This window comes from Magallana gigas, chromosome 7, assembly GCF_963853765.1.
Source record: "Magallana gigas chromosome 7, xbMagGiga1.1, whole genome shotgun sequence".
In the NCBI taxonomy this organism is placed as follows: domain Eukaryota; kingdom Metazoa; phylum Mollusca; class Bivalvia; order Ostreida; family Ostreidae; genus Magallana; species Magallana gigas.
The window spans coordinates 16,725,094-16,745,149 of NC_088859.1; the positions used below are offsets into that span (position 1 = coordinate 16,725,094).

The 20,056-nt window shown below is 34.2% G+C and overlaps 3 protein-coding genes across 3 annotated transcripts in view; 1 reads left to right on the forward strand and 2 right to left on the reverse strand.

Annotated features, from left to right (window-relative positions):
- Positions 1-5,262, forward strand: part of LOC105334794 (cholesterol transporter ABCA5) — a 28,134-nt gene extending 22,872 nt beyond the window's left edge. Inside the window, exon 32 of the mRNA XM_011438369.4 lies at positions 800-5,262. Coding sequence (XP_011436671.3) covers positions 800-955 — 156 coding nt within the window. The 3' untranslated portion in view covers positions 956-5,262. The remainder of the gene's footprint in view (positions 1-799) is intronic.
- A 5,998-nt stretch (positions 5,263-11,260) lies between these two features.
- Positions 11,261-11,761, reverse strand: LOC136269808 (uncharacterized). Its single transcript, XM_066065066.1, has one exon. The coding sequence runs from the start codon at positions 11,759-11,761 to the stop codon at positions 11,261-11,263; it is 501 nt and encodes a 166-aa protein (XP_065921138.1).
- A 4,235-nt stretch (positions 11,762-15,996) lies between these two features.
- Positions 15,997-18,335, reverse strand: LOC109618478 (toll-like receptor 6). Its single transcript, XM_020066279.3, has one exon. The coding sequence runs from the start codon at positions 18,137-18,139 to the stop codon at positions 16,058-16,060; it is 2,082 nt and encodes a 693-aa protein (XP_019921838.2). The 5' UTR covers positions 18,140-18,335; the 3' UTR covers positions 15,997-16,057.
- Positions 18,336-20,056: the final 1,721 nt, after the last annotated feature.

The following is a 20,056-nucleotide window of genomic DNA, read 5'->3' on the forward strand; positions in this document are numbered from 1 at the left end:
AGATTTATTGGTATATAAATGCCTTTTCTGTAAGCATGAATTCTTAGTTAGCTGATGATGTAGACTGTAACCATGTATTACTGTACATGGTAATCTCAGGCAGATTGGTGCTAGATTTCAATTTAAAAAAAAAAAACCACACAAATTTTTAGCTCACCTGAGCCAAAGGCTCAAGTAAGTATCTCTGATCAAAATTTGTCCATTGTCTGTCATTGTTTTCATCTTTTCACATTTTCTTTTTCTTCTCCAAAACTGCTAAACCAATTTCAACCAAACTTAGCATAATGGGGCAAAGGGGATTCTAGTTTTTTTGGTTCGAATTTAGGGTCCTGCCCTCTTAAAAGGAGAGATAAGTATTGAAAATTTGTTGGTATTTTTTTAAACATCTTCTCAACCTTTTTTCGTCAGAAAAGCTAGATCTTGTGTCTTGTACTCAAGTAGTGTAGATTCAAGTTTGTACAAATAATGATACCCAGGGGTAGGATAAGGCCTCAATGGAAGGGGTTAATGGAAGTTTTACATTGGAATAAATAGAGAAAAATCTTATTCTCAAAAACTGAAAGAACAAAAGAAGCGTGTTGTTTAACATAAGAATATGTTGGGGGAAAATTTGAAAATGTTTGAAAGTCAAGATATGCCCTACTATTACTTTATATTTTGTATTTGATACACTAAAGACAGTCTAAAGCTTTTGTTAATTTTTTGCTCAGGTGAGTGATGTGGCCTCTGGGCCTCTTGTTTTAATACTGCCATAGCAGAGAGAAATTGCACTTATTTTTCATCTCTTCAATTATTAAAGGTGTTCCTGGAATTTGCCAAAAGACAGCTGGATGAGAATGTTACAGATGAGAATGTTGATAATGAACAGAATTCGCTGGAGCAATCCCTGAGGCTTCGTACTTCATCTAGAGAACAGGGGAGAAATAGCTCCCAGGGCTCAGGAAATGTTGTGTGATTGACAGAAGAACAGCCCTGAGTGTCATCCAAAAAGTGTGTTATGTGTATTCATGGTGTATCTTCTAGCTGTGCCTCATCTTATACCATTGGTATTAACATAAATATTGAACGTAGGAAAGGAATTAGATCAGAGGGTTACCAGTACTTTACTTTTTTTTTTGGATAGGATACACTTCTAAGTAATACTGCTGCATTTTATTTTCAATATGCATGTACAATGTAGATTCAAATATAACTTGTGTGGGTTTAGGTGGGTCCGTACTTGTCAGTTAAGTGACGTTATCATTGATAATTCGATTTCCATGTACATTACTGAAAATGTGCCATTATCATTACTGGATAATCATAGAATTACTGTGTAAATCTTGAGATAATTATACATGTATTGCATTAGTACCAATTGGTGTGGGCGTGGTCAAATCCAATAAAGCCCAAAGAGCTTTGTGATTGATTTGACCATTCTCCGACTGAAATTTTCACCTCTTAATATTAAAGCAATGATTCCTTATTATATTATATTGATATAATTTCCAATTTCTACACTTTAAAACATTTTAAAACCACTATTTATGCCCCCCCCTTCAAAGAAGGGAGGGCATATTGCTTTGCTGCTGTCTGTCAGTCCACCAACAGTTTCTGTTCATTTTCTTTGCAAAGGATAAACATATTAAAATGAAATTTGGTATACAGGTTAATCATGATAACATCTAGGTCAAGTTCGATATTGGGTTCGATCAAGCAATTTTTGACAGCGTTATGGCCCTTGGAAATTCGAGTTATTTGCAGTTTCTGCTCATTTACTTTGCATAGGATAAACATATTGAAATGAAATTTGGTATACAGGTTTATCAAAATAATATCTAGGTCATGTTCGATATTAAGTAGGATCGAGCAATTTTCAACAGAGTTATGGCATTTGGACTTTAAAAAAATTTGAGTTATTTGCAGTTTCCGCTTATTTTTTTCACAGAGGATGAACATATTGAAATGAAATTGGTATACAGATTTATCATGATAATATCTAGGTCAAGTTCGATTTTGGGTATGATAGAGCAATTTTCGACAGAGTTATGGCCCTTGGACTTAGAAAAATTCGAGTTATTTGCAGTTTCTGCTCATTTACTTTGCATAGGATAAACATATTGAAATGAAATTTGGTATACAGGTTTATCATGATAATATCTAGGTCAAATTCGATTTTGGGTATGATAGAGCAATTGCCGACAGAGTTATGCCCCTTGGACTTATAAAAATTCCAAATATTTGCAGTTTACGCTCATTTTCTTTGTGGATGTTTCCAAGGGAGGGGGGCATAAGTGTTTCACAAACATCTCTAGTTTTTCATGTAGCTATGTATTACTATGCACTGCAGCCCATACCGTTTTATGGGTATGCTATAAGACACACCCATTTAGTGTCGCTTATCCTTTATGAAATTACTGGCTTCAAAATTGATCTGTAATGTTATAACAGACAAAGACAGCTGAAAATGTAAATTTATAGTTATGTACATGTATAAACCTATTTAAAGTTAGCTGCTTTGATCAAACCATATAATATTATTAGCATGTTTTCATGTATGTTAAATATACAATTGCTTTCACTTTTATTTATTATAAATTATTTTATTAAAAACAGCTATATGTGCCTTAAAATTTTTTTATTTTACCAAAATTATACATGGTTTATTAAATCAATCAAAAATAATACCGATATGTTGGTATCATTTCAGATCCAACAGGAGTATACTATGTAGGTGAATTATGCATTTATAATATAAAGCCAAGACGGCTGTATTATACCTGTGTGTTTATTAGTGCTACGATAGATAATTTATACCTCTTTTAAATTTTATTCTTTTCTAGAACCGTATCTGGATTCTTTGGTGACATATTTTACTGCATGACTATAGTGTATTTTGAATTGTTATGTTTTATTTAACATACCAATATATATAATGTCCTTTTTTTATTTAAAGAAAAAGAACTTGGTGAAGAAGTCTGACAAGATCATTTGATTTCTTTTTAGTATTATCTGTGTTAATTACATATTGATTGCTCAACAATTTTTATTTTGAAAAAAAGGCTCAGGAACCTGAAGTTTCAGGCCCTGTATTTTTCTCATACAAAAATTATACCTTCTACCTAATGATACATGTACATGTACTTGGTAGAGGGTGTATTTTTATGAGAAAAATATATTTATTATAACATCAGGTGCCTGTGTTAAGAAAAGGAGCAAATGAGCAAATATTATGTTCTACAAACATTATTTATTAATTGTTATTTAATTTGTTTAGTGCTATTTTTAAACATAGCATGTTTCTTTTAATAGTCATCATTGTTTTTGTTTTTCAAGATATTAATACTGGTATTATGTTTTGTGATTTTTTAATTTGTTGCATATCCCCCATAGTCTTACTTGAGGTGTTAGTATAATTTTACTTTCTTGTTGGAGAGTGTGGCTTAATCTGAAATTGATTATAATGGAATATAAAAGTAATAGAAAGAAAAGAATTGTAACACCTGATTATATCTAAAATGACCCATTTAGTGGTTATTTTGTCACTGATTTTATTGCAAACAACTTTGGACTTTATTGTGGCACAGTCAATAAGTTTTGATCTTTGTTGTTGCTTTATACAATCAATTATCATGGAAAAATCAAAATTAACATTTTGCACATATCGCTATCTTCATATTTTTATCAATTTGATTCAGCAATATTTGATATATGCGATATATGTAAATATTATGATTTAGATTGCAATATTTTATTACCTTGAGCATTCATTATTTAAACATTCCTTTGTGTATATTTCAATTTTCTCTGAATCAGAATTATATGAATGATATTTAGTTTTACAAATTTGTTATTGTCTTAGAATTTTTTATTTAATTTCTTAATCTATTGATGATATGCAATTTAATGGCGTGTATGTATGGTTGCTTAATCAAGTTAGCTCATATATTTAAACAATAAAATCCTTACTATTGTGATTAATGCGGGATATGAAGTTGGCGAAATTGTAAAAAAAAACCGTGGGTTATGTAATTTTTTTTCTGCAATGATTGCTACCCTCATAACCAGCATGAATCATCAAAGAAAGCATTTTATTGTTTATATTTACATCTTTCTTTTAACAAATTAATAAAGATCATAAAAAGTAAGAAAAATCAACTAAATTATTGTCAATGTGCATGAGCTCGTTAAATAAAAGAAATAGCCAAATCCTCTTCTATTGAGTGCTGACATCATTATGATTTTTTTTTTGTGCAGTCCCGTGATTTTCCTTGGGTCGCTGAAAGTTTCGACTGATTGATAAACGGGGCGTGTAGATTTCAGTCATGTCATTTTCTATATATAGAGCTATGAATTAGAATAAGAAATAAAGGGAATCATACTTTATGGATGTAAGTAAATGATCATAAATTTCATACTACTTGGCTGCATAATGGATGACACTATCTTCCCTTATTAAGGAATAGACAGACAATTCCTAATTCAGCGATGAATTTTACCAATATTTATCAGCCATATACAAATTATGGTAGTTATTGCTAGCATAATTATTCCTGTATATCAATCCTAAATTATACAGAATTTTAAGAGGTCCGGTTATGCATATAATAGTACATGTACAGATAGAACCATTTAAACAGGAGTAGTGTCAAACAGCATTGTAACGTAGGCCTGTCTATTTCATTGCTGGCCAGTCAGCCATGGCTCTTTCAAATCGTAAAGAGTTGCCTGGCTTTTGAGCTGCGACTACGCAATCTCACTTGAAACCAGCGTCATTTTAAACTTGATTTGACGCAAAAAAAGAAAAAAAAAAGAAAGTTACATCCTACCAAAAGTCCAAGGTCTTGTTAAAATGGTTCAACATGTATATTTTCATTTAGTTTAATTCATGTTTTATATGTAGATAGAATTTATTATGTGTAAAGTAAATTAGTTTACATTATTAAATTAACCAGGGCATTTATAGATTGAACGCTACTAGTAGGGTCTTTTTTAAACATAAAAATCATTGTTGAAGAGATTTTTGGAAAAATTTTAGGGTTCCAATTAATTTTTCAACTTATTATAGTATTCCACATGTGTTTTATTGGCATACCTGCATGTGTGATATTGGCAAACCTGTATTTGACCGATTTTGTAGATCTTATTCTCTGTAAATTATTGAACAAACTGTTAACGTTATTTCCTCTCAGGGATGTAAAATTGTATTGTCTTTTATTATTATATATCATAATATCAGACCTGCATACATCTAAATGTATTATTAAATCATGATGCTGCATATTTTTGCGTTTGATTGTTATATAGTTTTATAATAGAAGTTTGGTTAAAATAGGAAACGGCATCTCTGCACGTTTCACTTTCGGAGACTGACCATTTTTTAAGCTGACGTGAACCGAACTCGCAAGTCAGCTTATCTAAGCACTGATACCTGAAGTCAATGTCTATTGCCGTGTGCTAGAATATCGCATGGGTTGAACAGACTTTTGAAATAGTGCTAATTTTTTTCCTCACAAAAAAGCTAGCTGCAAAATGTAGATGAATGGGAAAATTTGGTTTGACACGCCGTGAAATCCATTAGAGGTTTAATAGCATTTGTCGTCACTTAAATACTTAGAATAAATCTTTGAAACATTATCACCAGCTCCGTAAAATAAAAAAAGTGGTTTGTTTCCATGTGAAATTGCGACTATGTCTGCACGTGAATTTACATGTAAGAATTCGATTTTGGTTAGCGTGTTTGAGAGAGAGTCTGCGCCAAGTAAAGTGTCAACATTAGTAGTAAATATTGTTTGATGAATTTTGAGATAAATAACTGCTTCTTCAGACTGAGTAAGTTACGAAATAGGTTATTGATCACTGATCAGTCCAAATTTGAACAGGTTTGCGCCGTAAAATGCATTTTTTGGTGTATGTTTATAGGTATATGTACACTTAAAACAGTAAGCGTTCCGTTGATCCATTGTTGTTCAATAAAATGCAATGTCTTTTGTTATATTTTTTGTCAGTATATGTTGTGAATTCTTTGGAATAAACTATAACAAAATAAATACTGTCTCAAATTAAATTGGTGCGTTGAAATGGCTGAATTAATGAAATTGGGAACATGTATAATGTTTAAAACATCGATGGACAAGACATTGTAGTTACAGTTTACGCAACGACAAACAAACAAAAAATACAAAAGGAACGATTATTGAGAGAGCTCTTACACAACTATTGCGGTGATTTAGTTTAAAATTGCAGTTTACTACAGTTCAGGGTCACAAAACATGTACATTTGGCCCTGCAGCTGGGGCCCGTTTCATCGTAGGTTGTACGCCTAGTTGTAGTTCTACGCCGGCGTAAGTTCCGGACTAGTGTGAATACCGGTATTTACGTTTTATCAAAGTGCGCATCTTTGCACTGGACTAAAGTTAAGTCAAAATTTTAGGCCTTCTGCGTAGGCGGACGTATACATAAAAGCAAATTCATGCGCGGATCTAGAGGGGGAGGGATCCCGACCTCCCCTGGAAAATGAAAATTGATTAAATTTACATATTAGTAAAATTACCGCAAATATTATCCTTCGGATCCCCCCCCCCCCCTGGAAAATTTTTCTTGATCCGCGCATGGAATTTGTTACTGTTTTGTAAACAAAACGGTCATATTTGAGGAGTATGGTTTTTCAGACACGGAACAAACTTTTTTTGGATATTCAAACGAATGTATGTTCGTTTGCAATATATTGCGTTCGCCCTTGACAACGTCCGCCCTAATTTCCGTTCGCCCTAAATTTCGTTTGACCGATGTCTGTTCGACATAGATTTGAAAAAAAAACCATTTACTTTTAAAATTATTTATTTTAAATGAAATTTCAAAAACTGTGTAAATCAAATTGATTTCAATTGACGTTTTACAAAGGAGTATGTGCGGTATTATGCATTTTTTGCCCCCCAAAATTTAAGTTTTTTGAAGAGCTTTATAAATAAGGTGGCAGATAGTTGAAATCATATTGAAAATAAGGGTGCTTTCCATTAACGTTGCCTTGCCGGCGACGTTATCGGGAAACGGTGACGTAAATGGAACTGTTGGCAACGTTACAATGCTCCAACGAGGGCGATTGCAACTTAAAACTGATACTTATCTAAAATGTGAACCAGAAAGTTTGGCTATTTGCAGTTTTAATATATTTCAATGTAGTAGGACAAATGGTAGTTTTAGAAATATTGGATTTGTAGAACATAATAACCTCGACGCCATATTGTCTCCTAATCGGCAACGGTATATTGCGTTGCCACAATCGCTCGCCGGCGACGCGCGTTCCAGCAATCGACAACAGAGGCAACACCGGCATATCCGGCGATGCCCGTTAAATTTTTGTGCTTGCCGGTTATTCATAGTTACTTAGGATCCTAATTGAACAAAATTCATAAAAATCTGCATAACTCGATCAAATAATCAAAATATTGAAGTACTGAAAGCCGGGATTATTTGATGTATCATATTGTGTAGTAAAAACTGTTCGTTGAATTTTGAGACCATGGCCCATTTTTCTGTAGCTTCTTCTTTGGGTCCTCCGTTCAGCCGTTGGTGTTGATGTTGAGTCCAAGGAGATCTGTCAGTAAACTTTTCACATTTTCAACATCTTCTCCAGAACCGATGGACCAATTTCAACTAAACTTGGCACTATGCACCCTTAAGCAAAGGGGATTCAAAGTTGTGAAAATTAAGGATCACATCCTTTTACAAGGGGAGATAATTAGGAATTATTGAAAATCTTTGAGAAGACTTTAAAAATCTTCTTCTCAAGAACCATTTGGCCAGGAAAGCTGAAACTTGTTTGGAGACATCCTCAGGTAGTGGTGATTCAAAGTTGTGAAAATCATGACTCCAGGGGGTAGGGCGGGCCCACAATGGGGGGGAGGTCGAATTTTACAAAGGAATATATAGGTTAAATCCTTAAAAACCTTCTTCTCAAAAACCTAAAACCAATCAGCCAGAAAAGCTCAAACTAACGGGGAAGCGTCCTCAGGTAGTGTAGATTCAAAGTTGTGAAAATCATGACTCCAAGGGGTAGGGCGGGTCCACAATGGGGGGGGGGGGGGTCGATTTTACAAAGGAATACCAGTATATTGAGTAAATCGTTAAAAATCTTCTTCTCATGAACCATTTGGACAGGAAAGCTGAAACTTATGTGAAGCGTCCTCAGGTAGTGTAGATGCAAAATTGTGAAAATCATGACTCCCGTGGATAGGGCGGGCCCAAAATGGGGGGGGGGGGGGGTCGAATTTTACAAAGGAATACTGAGTACCCAAAGGAGTATTGAGTAAATCGTTAAAAATCTTCTTCTCATGAACCATATTTGGCCAGGAAAGCTGAAACTTGTGTGGAAGCGTCCTCAGGTAGTGAAGATGCAAAGTTGTGAAAATCATGACTCCCGGGGTAGGGCGGGCCCACAATGGGGGGGGGGGGGGCGAATTTTACAAGGAATATATAAAGTAAATCTTTTAAATTCCTCTCAGAAACCAATCAGCCAGGAAAGCTGAAACTTGTGTGGAAGCATCCTCAGGTCGTGTAGATTCAAAGTTTTGAAAATCATGACTCCCAGGGGTAGGATGGGGCCACAGTGGGGGGGGGGGGTCATATTTTTACATAGGCGTATATATAGTGAACAGTCTGTCAAAATCTTTTTCTCAAAAACTTATCAACCAGGAAAGCTGATACTTGTGTGGAAGCATCGTTAGGTTTCAGGTTGTGTAGATTCAAGTTTGCTCAATTATGATCCCTGGGGGTAGATGGCGTCACAACGGGGGGGGGGGGGGCAATTTTTTACGCAGGAATATAAAAAGAAAATCTTAAAATCTTCTACAAAATCATTTGCCTATAAAAGCTGTAACTTAAGTGAAGCAACTTCAGATAGTGTGGATTTAAATTAGTTAAAATCAAAATTTTGAGGAGTAGGATGGGGCCACATTGGGGATCTAGTTGTACAAAGGATTCAAAAAAACTGAAATGTTATCATGCATGGGTTTTACTTATATGCAATAAAAGTTGAATCCTGCTGTAGGAAGTAATGCTGGTTGTTCCTACATTTCCTCTGTGGCTGGAAATCCTTCTTGGCTGGGTCTATCTCAGTAATTTCTTCTTCTTCTTAAATTTTCTGGGGTTGGTTTTCTGTAGTCATACAATTTCGTTTTTGACTTTTCTGAAGAAAAAAACGCTTTATTAGTTATCTCACACGTGTGGTGTATATTACCCGTGTGATAACCTTTGCTATATCAAACGGGTGATGCTTTATCAAATACTTCTACACTCTGTCCCGAGTTTTTGCTGCCACCACTTTTTGCTTGATATTTCAATCATAGTAAATACCTTTGTTCTCAAACTACGTTCATCCACTAATATAAAAAATGTCCAGATTATTTGTTTTGAAACGCCCCCTCTACCGAGTGTATTCCGAATGGAGAAAAGATGTAAACATTTACCATTATAAATCTTCGTAAGAAAATTGTTTTCGTTCCTGTGAAATTTAATGAGTGAAAAGGGATATTTGTTCAATGAAGATATCTTGGATATATTCCCTTTCATCGATTTCAATTGTATTTCTTTCACAGGTATGTGTATTTTTTTTAAAAATCATCAAAAATTGATGGAAGCAATAACTTAATTGGGACAGACTATTGACTTATAGTTCGAACTATTTTTGACACAGCCCCTCGCTTCAACGCTTCAGTGACCTATTTTCGAAGATTCGCTAGTACTTTTAACATAACTATAACTTCTACAAAAATTGACATAAAATGGATTTTGTCAACGATTTAAATTTCAAATATGGAGGAAAACACATAACTGCGTAGCATAGGCGTCGGAACCGGGGGCTATTGTGACGGGGGGGGGGGGGGGGTAGCCCCCTCACACTTTCACACTTTTTTTTGGCAAAGTTATACAGAACCGTAACCACAAGACCCTTTTTTCTTGTTTGTCAAGATTTTTGATAACTTTAGCCCCCTTCCAACTTTCAATTTGCTATGTGAACTTTATCAAGAATTTCATCCTGACGACGCGATGAAAACAGAGTGTTCTGGTTGTGTTTATATACAAGAACTTACCAAAATAATGTTTCATAAGACTTTTATTCCACCACCAGTAAGCATCCTTATTCACTTTTTTTTAATCCCGAATCATAAGGCTAGAGTTTGTTTTATAAAACATCAACAACAGTTACTGTTCCTTGTTCGAGTCAATTCAAACTAACGAGCATTCGCAACTTTGTGCAACTATACGTCAACAAACTTGATTATTCAAGTTTTCTGATCAGTATTTCCATTTAATCAAGTGAATAACTTCTAAGAAAAATATTTAGAGCTAAAAAATTATTTTAAGGTTTATTTCAGTGAAACTTTATATTAAAACAGTTAGATTTATCTCAGGAATGACGTACTAAATTGTATTGCGCAAGGTCACAATAACCGCATAACACAACGTTGCATCATCGTTTTTAATCTTCTCTAAATTCATGCACACGATGATGTTGGCACATAGATGCAAATCTAAAGCCGGCAACCGCCGATGGGAGGGTGCATATAGCCATAATATATAGAACAATTTCTATGACTTGAAATGTTAAGTTATTGATAAACTTAAAATTTACATGCAAAATGTTCAACCCCAAAATGGCCAAATTGTACATAAAGGGCCGCTCATGTGTATTTAAGATCTCAATTTATGAAACTTATGATTTTTAAAAGTTATCTGAAATTGCATGAAGCCTTTGTTTTTAGTAAAACTGATACAAAACAGTATTATTTAGGGACAAACACATGGTGTGGATATTACTGTCTAATGACAGCATCTAGTTTTGATTGTTGTTAATAAAAAACTATGAAAAAAAAACATTATTCCTGTTTTTATTTGATATTAGGACCAAAGTCCAACTTTTTGTGAGAAATAAAAACTAGATTGAAATGCAACAAATTTATTGAACAAGAAACAGCAAAATTCATAAACAGTGAACAACAATCTTGGTAATGATCATAAACAATGAAATATATTTACAATGAAATAGTCATGACTATTTACAAAAAAATGGGGTGATGAACAATTAATTAACAGTTCAATTAGTCAATTTAGAGCTCTCTAACTAACAAGTTCACAGTAAACCAGTTCACATTTTCTTAATTTTCTCAATGACCTGGCAGACTTGGAGTAACTTCAACAGCTCGTTGTGGTTGTTTAATCATTTTGAATTTCAAGTAAGATTCCCAAAGCAATTGTTGTTTGGCTCTTCATTTCTTTTCATTCATTTTTTTATCCTCTTCTTCTCTGTCTTCTCCTTTTCTTTTCTTTTCAGCCCAGGTGCAATCTTCACACACTTACAAACTTCATTCACTTCCATTAATTTGTCCTGACCTTCTGATGCTGCTGTCTCTTCGATTTCCTCCTTCTTCTCATCCTCCTCCTCCTTCTTCTTCTTCTTTACTTTCCTCTTTTTCTTTTTCTTCTTAATTTTCTTCTTTTTCTTCTTTTTTTCCCCCATCTCTCTCCCCTCCGCGTCGTCTTCCTCTTTTTCGCTCTCTTCCTCTTCTACATTCTCCGTCTTTTCTTCCTCCATATGCTCAAACAATGGGGGATGTTCAAGAGTTCTATGCCACCCTAAAGGCTCCTCTGGAATATCTCCCTTCCTTTCTTCCGTTTTTTCTTTGTCCGTCGGCGAGGGTTTCACAATTGGTTTTAAATAACCTTTGCTCCCGTCTTTTCTTCCCTTCCCCTTAGGCCTAATGAAATTATACTTAAATACCATTTCCGTGTTTTTTTTCTTTTAAGTTTGCTGAATCTATTGCCCGAAAAAAATTGGTAGTGACGGTTAATCTCCCTACAGCTCCCTTATATAACACTTAAACTTGTTTTTTTCCGGATTTTTATATGACGTCAGTTTAGTGCACCTGGCACCTGGCTCTCCGGCCGCGTTGCTATGACATCAGTTTGTGTACTTGAATCGCTGCCAAGGTTCAGACCAGGCACCGTCGTCACCAAACTTCACTCTCCCAGTTAAAGTGTACCCCCCCCCCTTTTCAACTCAGTTGAGTTGTTACATGATATCGTGCATTCTCGCGAAATTTTGACGTTATCATAGGACGGGCTCATACCCATTAAAAAAGCTGTCGTCTGTTTGTTATATCTTTGTAAAATGGAGCTGAGAAAGATACACTTGGGTTAATAACAGCTGGGAAAAGGAAACGGTGGGTAAATATTGGATAACTGAAGAGGAGATAATTCTAATAGAAGAGGATATGAAGATCGATTGTTTGTGAAAATGAAAGGGGCGGGGTGTCAAGGGAACGCACGGGGAAATAAAAGAAGAGACCTGGAAGCTAGTCCATAGCAGACACTCTGAAATTGTACATTTGTATTGTGATATCTATCTGTATTTCACTTACATGTACTTGTCTGTTGTTTTGACCAGACGATTCCCGTTTATATTGTAACCTCCCTTATATTTATAGTAGGTGTATACACCAATTTTATCCCAGTTTAATCCAGTCCTATATTATACCTGGCCGAGTGCTCTACTTTTAAATATAGGAAATACGTACAGTTTATAAAAATGCATTCCTTATTCTTCATTAAATTGTAATAACACGTCTTAATCACAAACACACTTTGATATTATTGCACTGGCATACAATGTATATCAGTATTGAATAACATACACGCATACATGCATATTATATTTACGTGATCCCAGGCCTCAAACATACTATAAAACATATAAAACACACAATACCATTATTTTTTTCTGAAACATAGATCTAAAAGTCATGTAAAGATTTTGTTTACATCCATATATCATCATAAAAAATAAATAGATTCTAGAAAAACGAAAATCCAAATGTTTGCTTAGCACATAATGTAACGTTTTGTTGTTGTTTTTTGTGTGTTTTTATTGGGGGAAGGGGGGGGGGGTTGGGAGAGGGGGTAGACAATTTCAAAATGACAGAACGTCTGCATGATTCCATCTACAAAAAATATGACAACACCAAACAAAGAGGTATATACTGGCACTAAAGTTTAAGACTTGTTGATAATTGACATAAATTTTTTGCGAAAGAAAAAATTGATGGCATACGCAGGCCAAAGGCAGAGGGAGGTCCACCATCGGCGCCCCTTACTCAAGCGGAAGAAAAACTGAACCAAGCAATGGACACCTGACCCAATATTGTTGGGTTGGTCGGGGGCATTGATTCCGATGGTAATGAAAAATATCATATTTATAATAGGTAGAACGTTGTCAAAGTAAAATTCATATTAACGTTCTTAAATGCATTGTCATTCTGAAGAAAAAAAAAACCAAAGTATATACAATTATATAGAACCAACGCCATCTGTCCAATCGCTGGCGGGGATCGAATGAGACCACGTGCACCGGTGATGCTTCAGCTTCTTCTGAATCTTCAGAAGAAGCATGACCTTCGGTATCTTTAAACAGGAAGATGGAGGAGATACCTATATATTTTTGTTACAAGTAAACGGGGAAATACAGATGAGAAGTAGAACACTAAAATAAAACTTTAATAATTCTTATTTTATAAGCATGTGTGTATTTGCAAATATGTCCATATGATTACTAGATGAACGACCTAAAGAAAACAAGAGGAAGATGGCGTGAAGTCATAAAGAATTAGAAATAAAACACCTAAAACTTAAAAGTGAGGCCGATTTATTAGGAATTAAGATGTCTTATCCGTTGTGCAAATTTGTTTTCTATAATTATCCATTTGAATTATATAAATTTCTTCTGTATTTAATCATTTTTCTCTTTGTATTCTATAAATTTCCATTTGTATTCTATAATTTTCCATTTGTATTCTATTATTTTCGATTTGTATTCTATTATTTTTACATTTCTTTTTTATAATTTTCTATTTGTATTCTATAATTATACATCACAAATGAAAAATTATACAATACAAATTGAAAATTATACAATACTTATGGACAATTATAGAATACAAATGAAATCTATACAATGCAAATGGAAAATTATATATAGAATACAAATGGAAAATTATCAATACAAATAGAAAATTATAAATACAAATGAATTTTTATATAATACAAATGGAAAAGATCGAATATTGCTACGTTTGACATGCCATAACATCACTTACTACTCACAATTGATCAGATACTAGTAATCATTGGAAGTGTCATGTTGTAAATTTTGTATTTACTGCCACCCGGTAAATTAAAAATTTACAACATGACAGAAGAATAAAACCCATACATTGTATATACCAAACTCGAGAAGTATTTTGTAGAATTTTTGATCTGCTGTTTTATATTGAATTAATCCAAGCAGAGTACAACCAGGGATCTGCTCTAAGCCCACATACTAAGCGACTAAAGACTATAATAATCGCATCCACTTTGTTCACATCAGAAATTATATTGCATGGAGTAATTTGTTAGCAAACAATCTTTAGTCACTACAACAACAGTAGTGGGAAATAGTTTGCATAAATTATATTCTGTGCTGGAATCTTTTACACTAAGAGTTTAAAGAAGACAAAACTACGCGTATTCGGAGATAGTATAATTATTCATTAACGGAAGCATTCCAAAATCAAAGTACTGAAATGTGCGAAAGACCATGCAAGATATGTTCGTTAGTTGAGGAAACATTTACATATGATTGTCTTTGAGCAAACTTTGTTAAAAGCATACATACGGGTTTAACAAAAACGGATATGGGTTACTCCATATTCAAGATATTCGACTTTTAAATTACTTGAATTTCCACTGTGCTCAGTCAATTTCTAAGTTAAAACCACTTGATAAGAAAAACTGGCGTATATACATGTAGTTCTAATTGTCCACAGCAAGTACTGCCACCAGTCTAGCGTCACAGTACACTTCGTTAAACAGAGTCTACACGAGTGCAATCAGAAATATGGTGCAGGTGTTGCATAACCTTTTCGTCATTACACACTCATCCACAATAAATAATTAAAAGAGAATGCGTTACAAATAATAATCATGAAAGTAATATACATATATAATATGTGCTATTGTAATAATAAAAGCAATATTCATAAGTTAAAAAATTTCAATCGAAGAATGGCCTATATTTTCGTGAAAAAGAATGAGGAGGAAGCTAGCGTAGGAATATATAATTATACTTCACGCTTATATTTCTTGGGTAAAGGTGATTTATGAAAATAATATAACGTTAGTTTTGTTTTCTTCCTTCTATAGAATATACATCAATATTCTAAATATTAGTTGTAATGTTGTATCTGCTGATCCTGAATCAACCACATTTTTCAGCGCAACTGTGAAAAGAGTATTTGACTATTGTAATACCGGTTTATCTTGAGTAAGTGGTAAGCACTGATCAAATATATTGAAAATAATTTGACTAAGTGTAAGATACCAGAATACTTTCCGTAGTTATAAAAACTGGTGTATATCTTTTACAGTTGCAAACAGATTAGTAATTAAAGCTGACATGAATTCTTAAAAGCATTTGGTCGCCATAATAGTTTTGATTGCTCCTCATATGCCAATGGGGTATATGGACCGGTTGGAAAAAGTTATGGTCCATCGGTTTCCAAAAAAAACACCCCATGTCTAAAATCCATGCGGTGATTGCACGATCTGCTACAGTGTGTGTGGTTTGCGCATATGCGATGTTATACGAGAGTCAGGAAAACGTTCAACAACTATAATTGAGGATTTTTAAAATATGTGTTTCTGGATATCAGTCTGTCTTGTTTAGTCGTTCATTTGATATTCCTTACCAGTGCAGTGATTGTCATATTATTTTTGTTCAAAATGCGGTTCTACAATCTTTTCCTTCCAATGTAGTGTGTTTGGGTGAATGAAATACCTGAATGCGGTAAAGCATGATTAGTGCTATCGGTCTTATATAGGAGGTGAATAGCGATGAGCAGAACAATAGAAATCGACAGCTATATGGCGGTAGTAGAAAATATCAGGGAAATAAAGCGTATTTATGAATTATGAATTGTCAGCTTTAATACGATTTTGTATGCGTTTAAGTTAAATCAACAACATATTTAATAGCGTTCTGATTTTATGATTTCAACGCAGATACCAATCTTTCCCAAAACATCTCCTTCGCTGTTTTTTCGTTTGTCCATTCTATAAATGTGGTAGACTTCAAAAGCAAGTGTAAGGAGTTGTTCATGTTTTTAGTAAGAATGTTTTCCAAAACGACAACAACCACCGTGTTTTCGCCGTGATTCATCGAACGTAACTGTGCCATCATGGTTTCGAACCGACACCAATGGCTTTGGGCAAAACTATTAGAGAGGATGATTAGAATCTTTCTACTTCGGTGCATAGCGTCAGTGATGTTGTCTACAATTAGTTTTCCTACCTGAAAATCCCTGTCATGTAAGCACAGTTTCAGGTTTTCTTTGTTCTCCAATCTTGGTATCATTTCTGAAATGACCCAGATTCTGTCGTCAGAATTGTAAGCTACAAAAACATCAAATGCAAAATCATCACCACCAAGGACTTCGTATCCCCTCTTTTTTGCGCGCAAAAGGTACAAATAGTATTTGATATGCCAGCGTTTTTTGTATATTATAAAGGAGACAATAAATATAACTAAAACTGCGGAAAATATGGATATAGCCATGATGATGTAGGGATTTAGTGGATGACAGAAAAGGTAACTTAGGTGAAAATCCGCGAATTTTTTCCCTTTCCATTCTTGTGGCAAATTACATATATAATCATCTGGCCATCCAAGAAGGCGATTAGGATTGGAATCGACCCATTTCCGAAACCAAACAAGGTCACAGTTGCAAAGAAATGGATTGCCCTTTAAACTCATCTGATTAATCTTAATGGGAATATTTGTCTCATTTATACTGGTTATTTTGTTATTGTCCATCAGAAGAAAATTAAGAGACGATGAGGCAAATAATTTTGTTAGATGGGTTTGGTTGAAATCACAGTCATTTAAGTAGAGTTTCGTTAAGTTTGGCATGACCTGGAAAAGTGATGGTGGAAACGTTGATAAGTGCGTTCTGTTCAATGTTAATTCTTCAAGACTCGTAAGAGGCTCAAATAGTTGACGCATCTTTTCCTCCATGCTGTGAGATAGAACAAACTGTACTCCAGTCATATCCAGAACTCTTAAAAATCTGGTATAATTGAAAATGTTTCTGTGGTGTTTAAGAACGTTGAATTTATTACCCATGTACAAGTATTGTAGCGAAGAACTATTTAAGGAGTATTCCTGAAGAGCAAAATTAGCATCCATGTTTTCTATAGACAATAAAACGATAGAGGATAGCCCGCTGATAAAGTTTCTTCCTAATGTTTTGATTTTGTTTTCTCCCAGGTACAGCTTTTGAATCTTTGGTAAGCAGTGTCTGAAAAATTTGCCTCCTGGTACAACAGTAATTAAATTGTCGCGCAGATCGAGTTCTTTGAGAATTGGACAACTTGGTCGTTTAGTGTGGACGTAACAAACATTTGGAACAGACAGTAATTTGTTATTGCTCAGGAAGAAAACCTCAAGTTTTGGCATCATCACGTTGAATGACACATTTGAAATTTGGTTGTTCTTGAAGGAGATTTCTCTCAAATGAGAAGACAATGGAGACATTATATCAACGATGTTGCTTGATATTATATTTTCATCAAAGACGACTCGTTCTAAAGATGAGTTGCTTAGAAACAGGAAAAACTTTTTGGACATAGCTTGTGGATCCAATTTCAAATATGTCAAGCGGATTTCTTTTAATGTACTATTTTGCAATCCAAGAAAAGCTTTATGTAGTTTCCTTGAATTAAGTCCACTGTTCTTACTTAGGTCGAGAAACTCTAGATGAGGGAGCATGCAGAAAACTAGTCTTTCGATGTTAACAATGCGATCATTTGTCAAGTCAAGTTTCGTCAAATGTAGGCTAGATATATTTTTAAATACATCCGCTCTCATGTATCCTAAGGAATAATGCCTGAATTTAAGGCTCGTTGTGTTTTCAGGCAATGGTGGGATATATCGTTGATGAGAACCATGGCCATCGCAAGTTGCCGTGTCTCCATTGCACACACATAAACTTGGACACGGAGTATTTCCAAGCAATATCTCACCATTCCCTGTCAAAACAATTATTAGCACCAACGCTATCTTGGCCATACTGCACTGCACGCGTTTTCTCAATCATATTTTGAATAAATTTAGAAATAATAAATATACTTTCAACAGGAAATATTTTATTGACAGGTGCCTTATCACGCGAATACTTCCTGTAAATGCTTGAATTTTACCTATACTTGTGTAGATCTTATCTCTCAAACATTGTTTCATGGAATTTTATTTTCCTTATCATTGATACCGCATGTACACGTGCGGATATAGGGGGGTCTAGAAAATTCAAATTTATTTAATTCCAGTAGTAAAATTTCCGACAATAGGTATCGGACACCTCTCCAAACACTGTTATCCTTTGGGCCTTCCCCCTCCCCATCTTGATTTTTTTTTTTGGATTCGCGCATAAAAGAATACCCCCCCACAAGATGAAATTAATGCGTGAAAAATATGGAAGGGGTTATCTGTCTACATATTTTCAGCTCCCTCTACATTCAAAAGCCTCTATAATTCATGGGCACAGCAAGTGTAAAAGGCATAACTTATAATTTTAGTGCGTATAGTATCATGTTTATTCATGCCCTATATCGTGATTTCATATTTTAAAAATTGAATGGAATTTGAGTGCAGATATATACATGTAAGCCTATAAAAAAATTTGGACTCCGATAAATGCCTACAGTCATAGTATTTTACTTTAATAATTTTTTTGTAAATCTGGTGCACTAACAAGACATGATTTCAACATCACAGCATATAAGACCCACTTACAGAGACGCAAGACAATGCTTCTAGTCTTCTACACCAATTAAATTTAAAAAATGATTGAAATCATATTTAAGTGAACACACTGTATATGGCGGATAATATAAAATCCACTGACAATTTTGGCATGAACCTACGCATGCCCTTTGGTTTCCTTCATATGCAGGAAGAACAATCAGGTTTATTTTGTGCAGCTGTTCTTAATTCCTCAACCTAAACTTATCAGTTAGTTTTGCCTCTCATAATTAATTTAACTTTTCTTCCTGAAAGGGGCACGGTCACGATTTTAATTTTTCCCATTGTTTTATTAGGAAGAATGTTCAAGTAATGCATTTCTATAATGCTCAACTAAAATTTGAGCGTCAATCGTAGATTTATAAGCAAGTTACAGAGCTTATAATTCCTTTACACGAGCCTTGTCTACGTATCAAAGAGCTCTATGCCTTACTTAGAACTTAACAACTGACACTAAACATTTTGGTTAAACATTGGAATTACTGTGAAAATTAAAAATGGACAAAATAAAATTTTAATTTTTCAGCGTATATAGCTCAGGTTGTGACTATACCTCTTTTAAAAATTATCAGAGTAAAGGTGATGGCTCTCATAATATACAACATACATAATTTAATTTCCAAAAATTGAATAAACTCGTTATACAGTAAGAAAGGTTATCTTTTTAACTATCAGTCAACTGTAATTTCTTACAGTTAGCTATATCTCTTATATTGGTCGATTGGATATTTCTTTTATTTCTCATATGTTACCTCTAGACTACTATATGGTAATGTGTACATGATATTCATGTTATATTTAAACCATTTGTCAATCGGAATTGTTCCATTTATAAAGCCCAAAATGAAAGCAAAAGTTGTTATTTCTGCACCACCTCATCTTCCTGTCCGGAAGCTGCTGTTCTCAACTATCTTATTCACCATTGCTTTTTAAAGAAATATTCTCTAGCCAAATACTGGACGTTAATACAAATAACGTATTACTGAAGAAAAAACCCCCAAAATAACTTTTAGTTTAATCAGATGTAATCATATAATTAAATCATGATGCCAATTGCATTGATCTATACCACAGACCAGGGACTTTTTCCGCTCCTTCAGGATCGAATTTGAGACATTTATGACCATAGAAAAAACACCATTTTTCCATTTTTAAAAAATGTTTAGAATGGTTATATGGGTATTT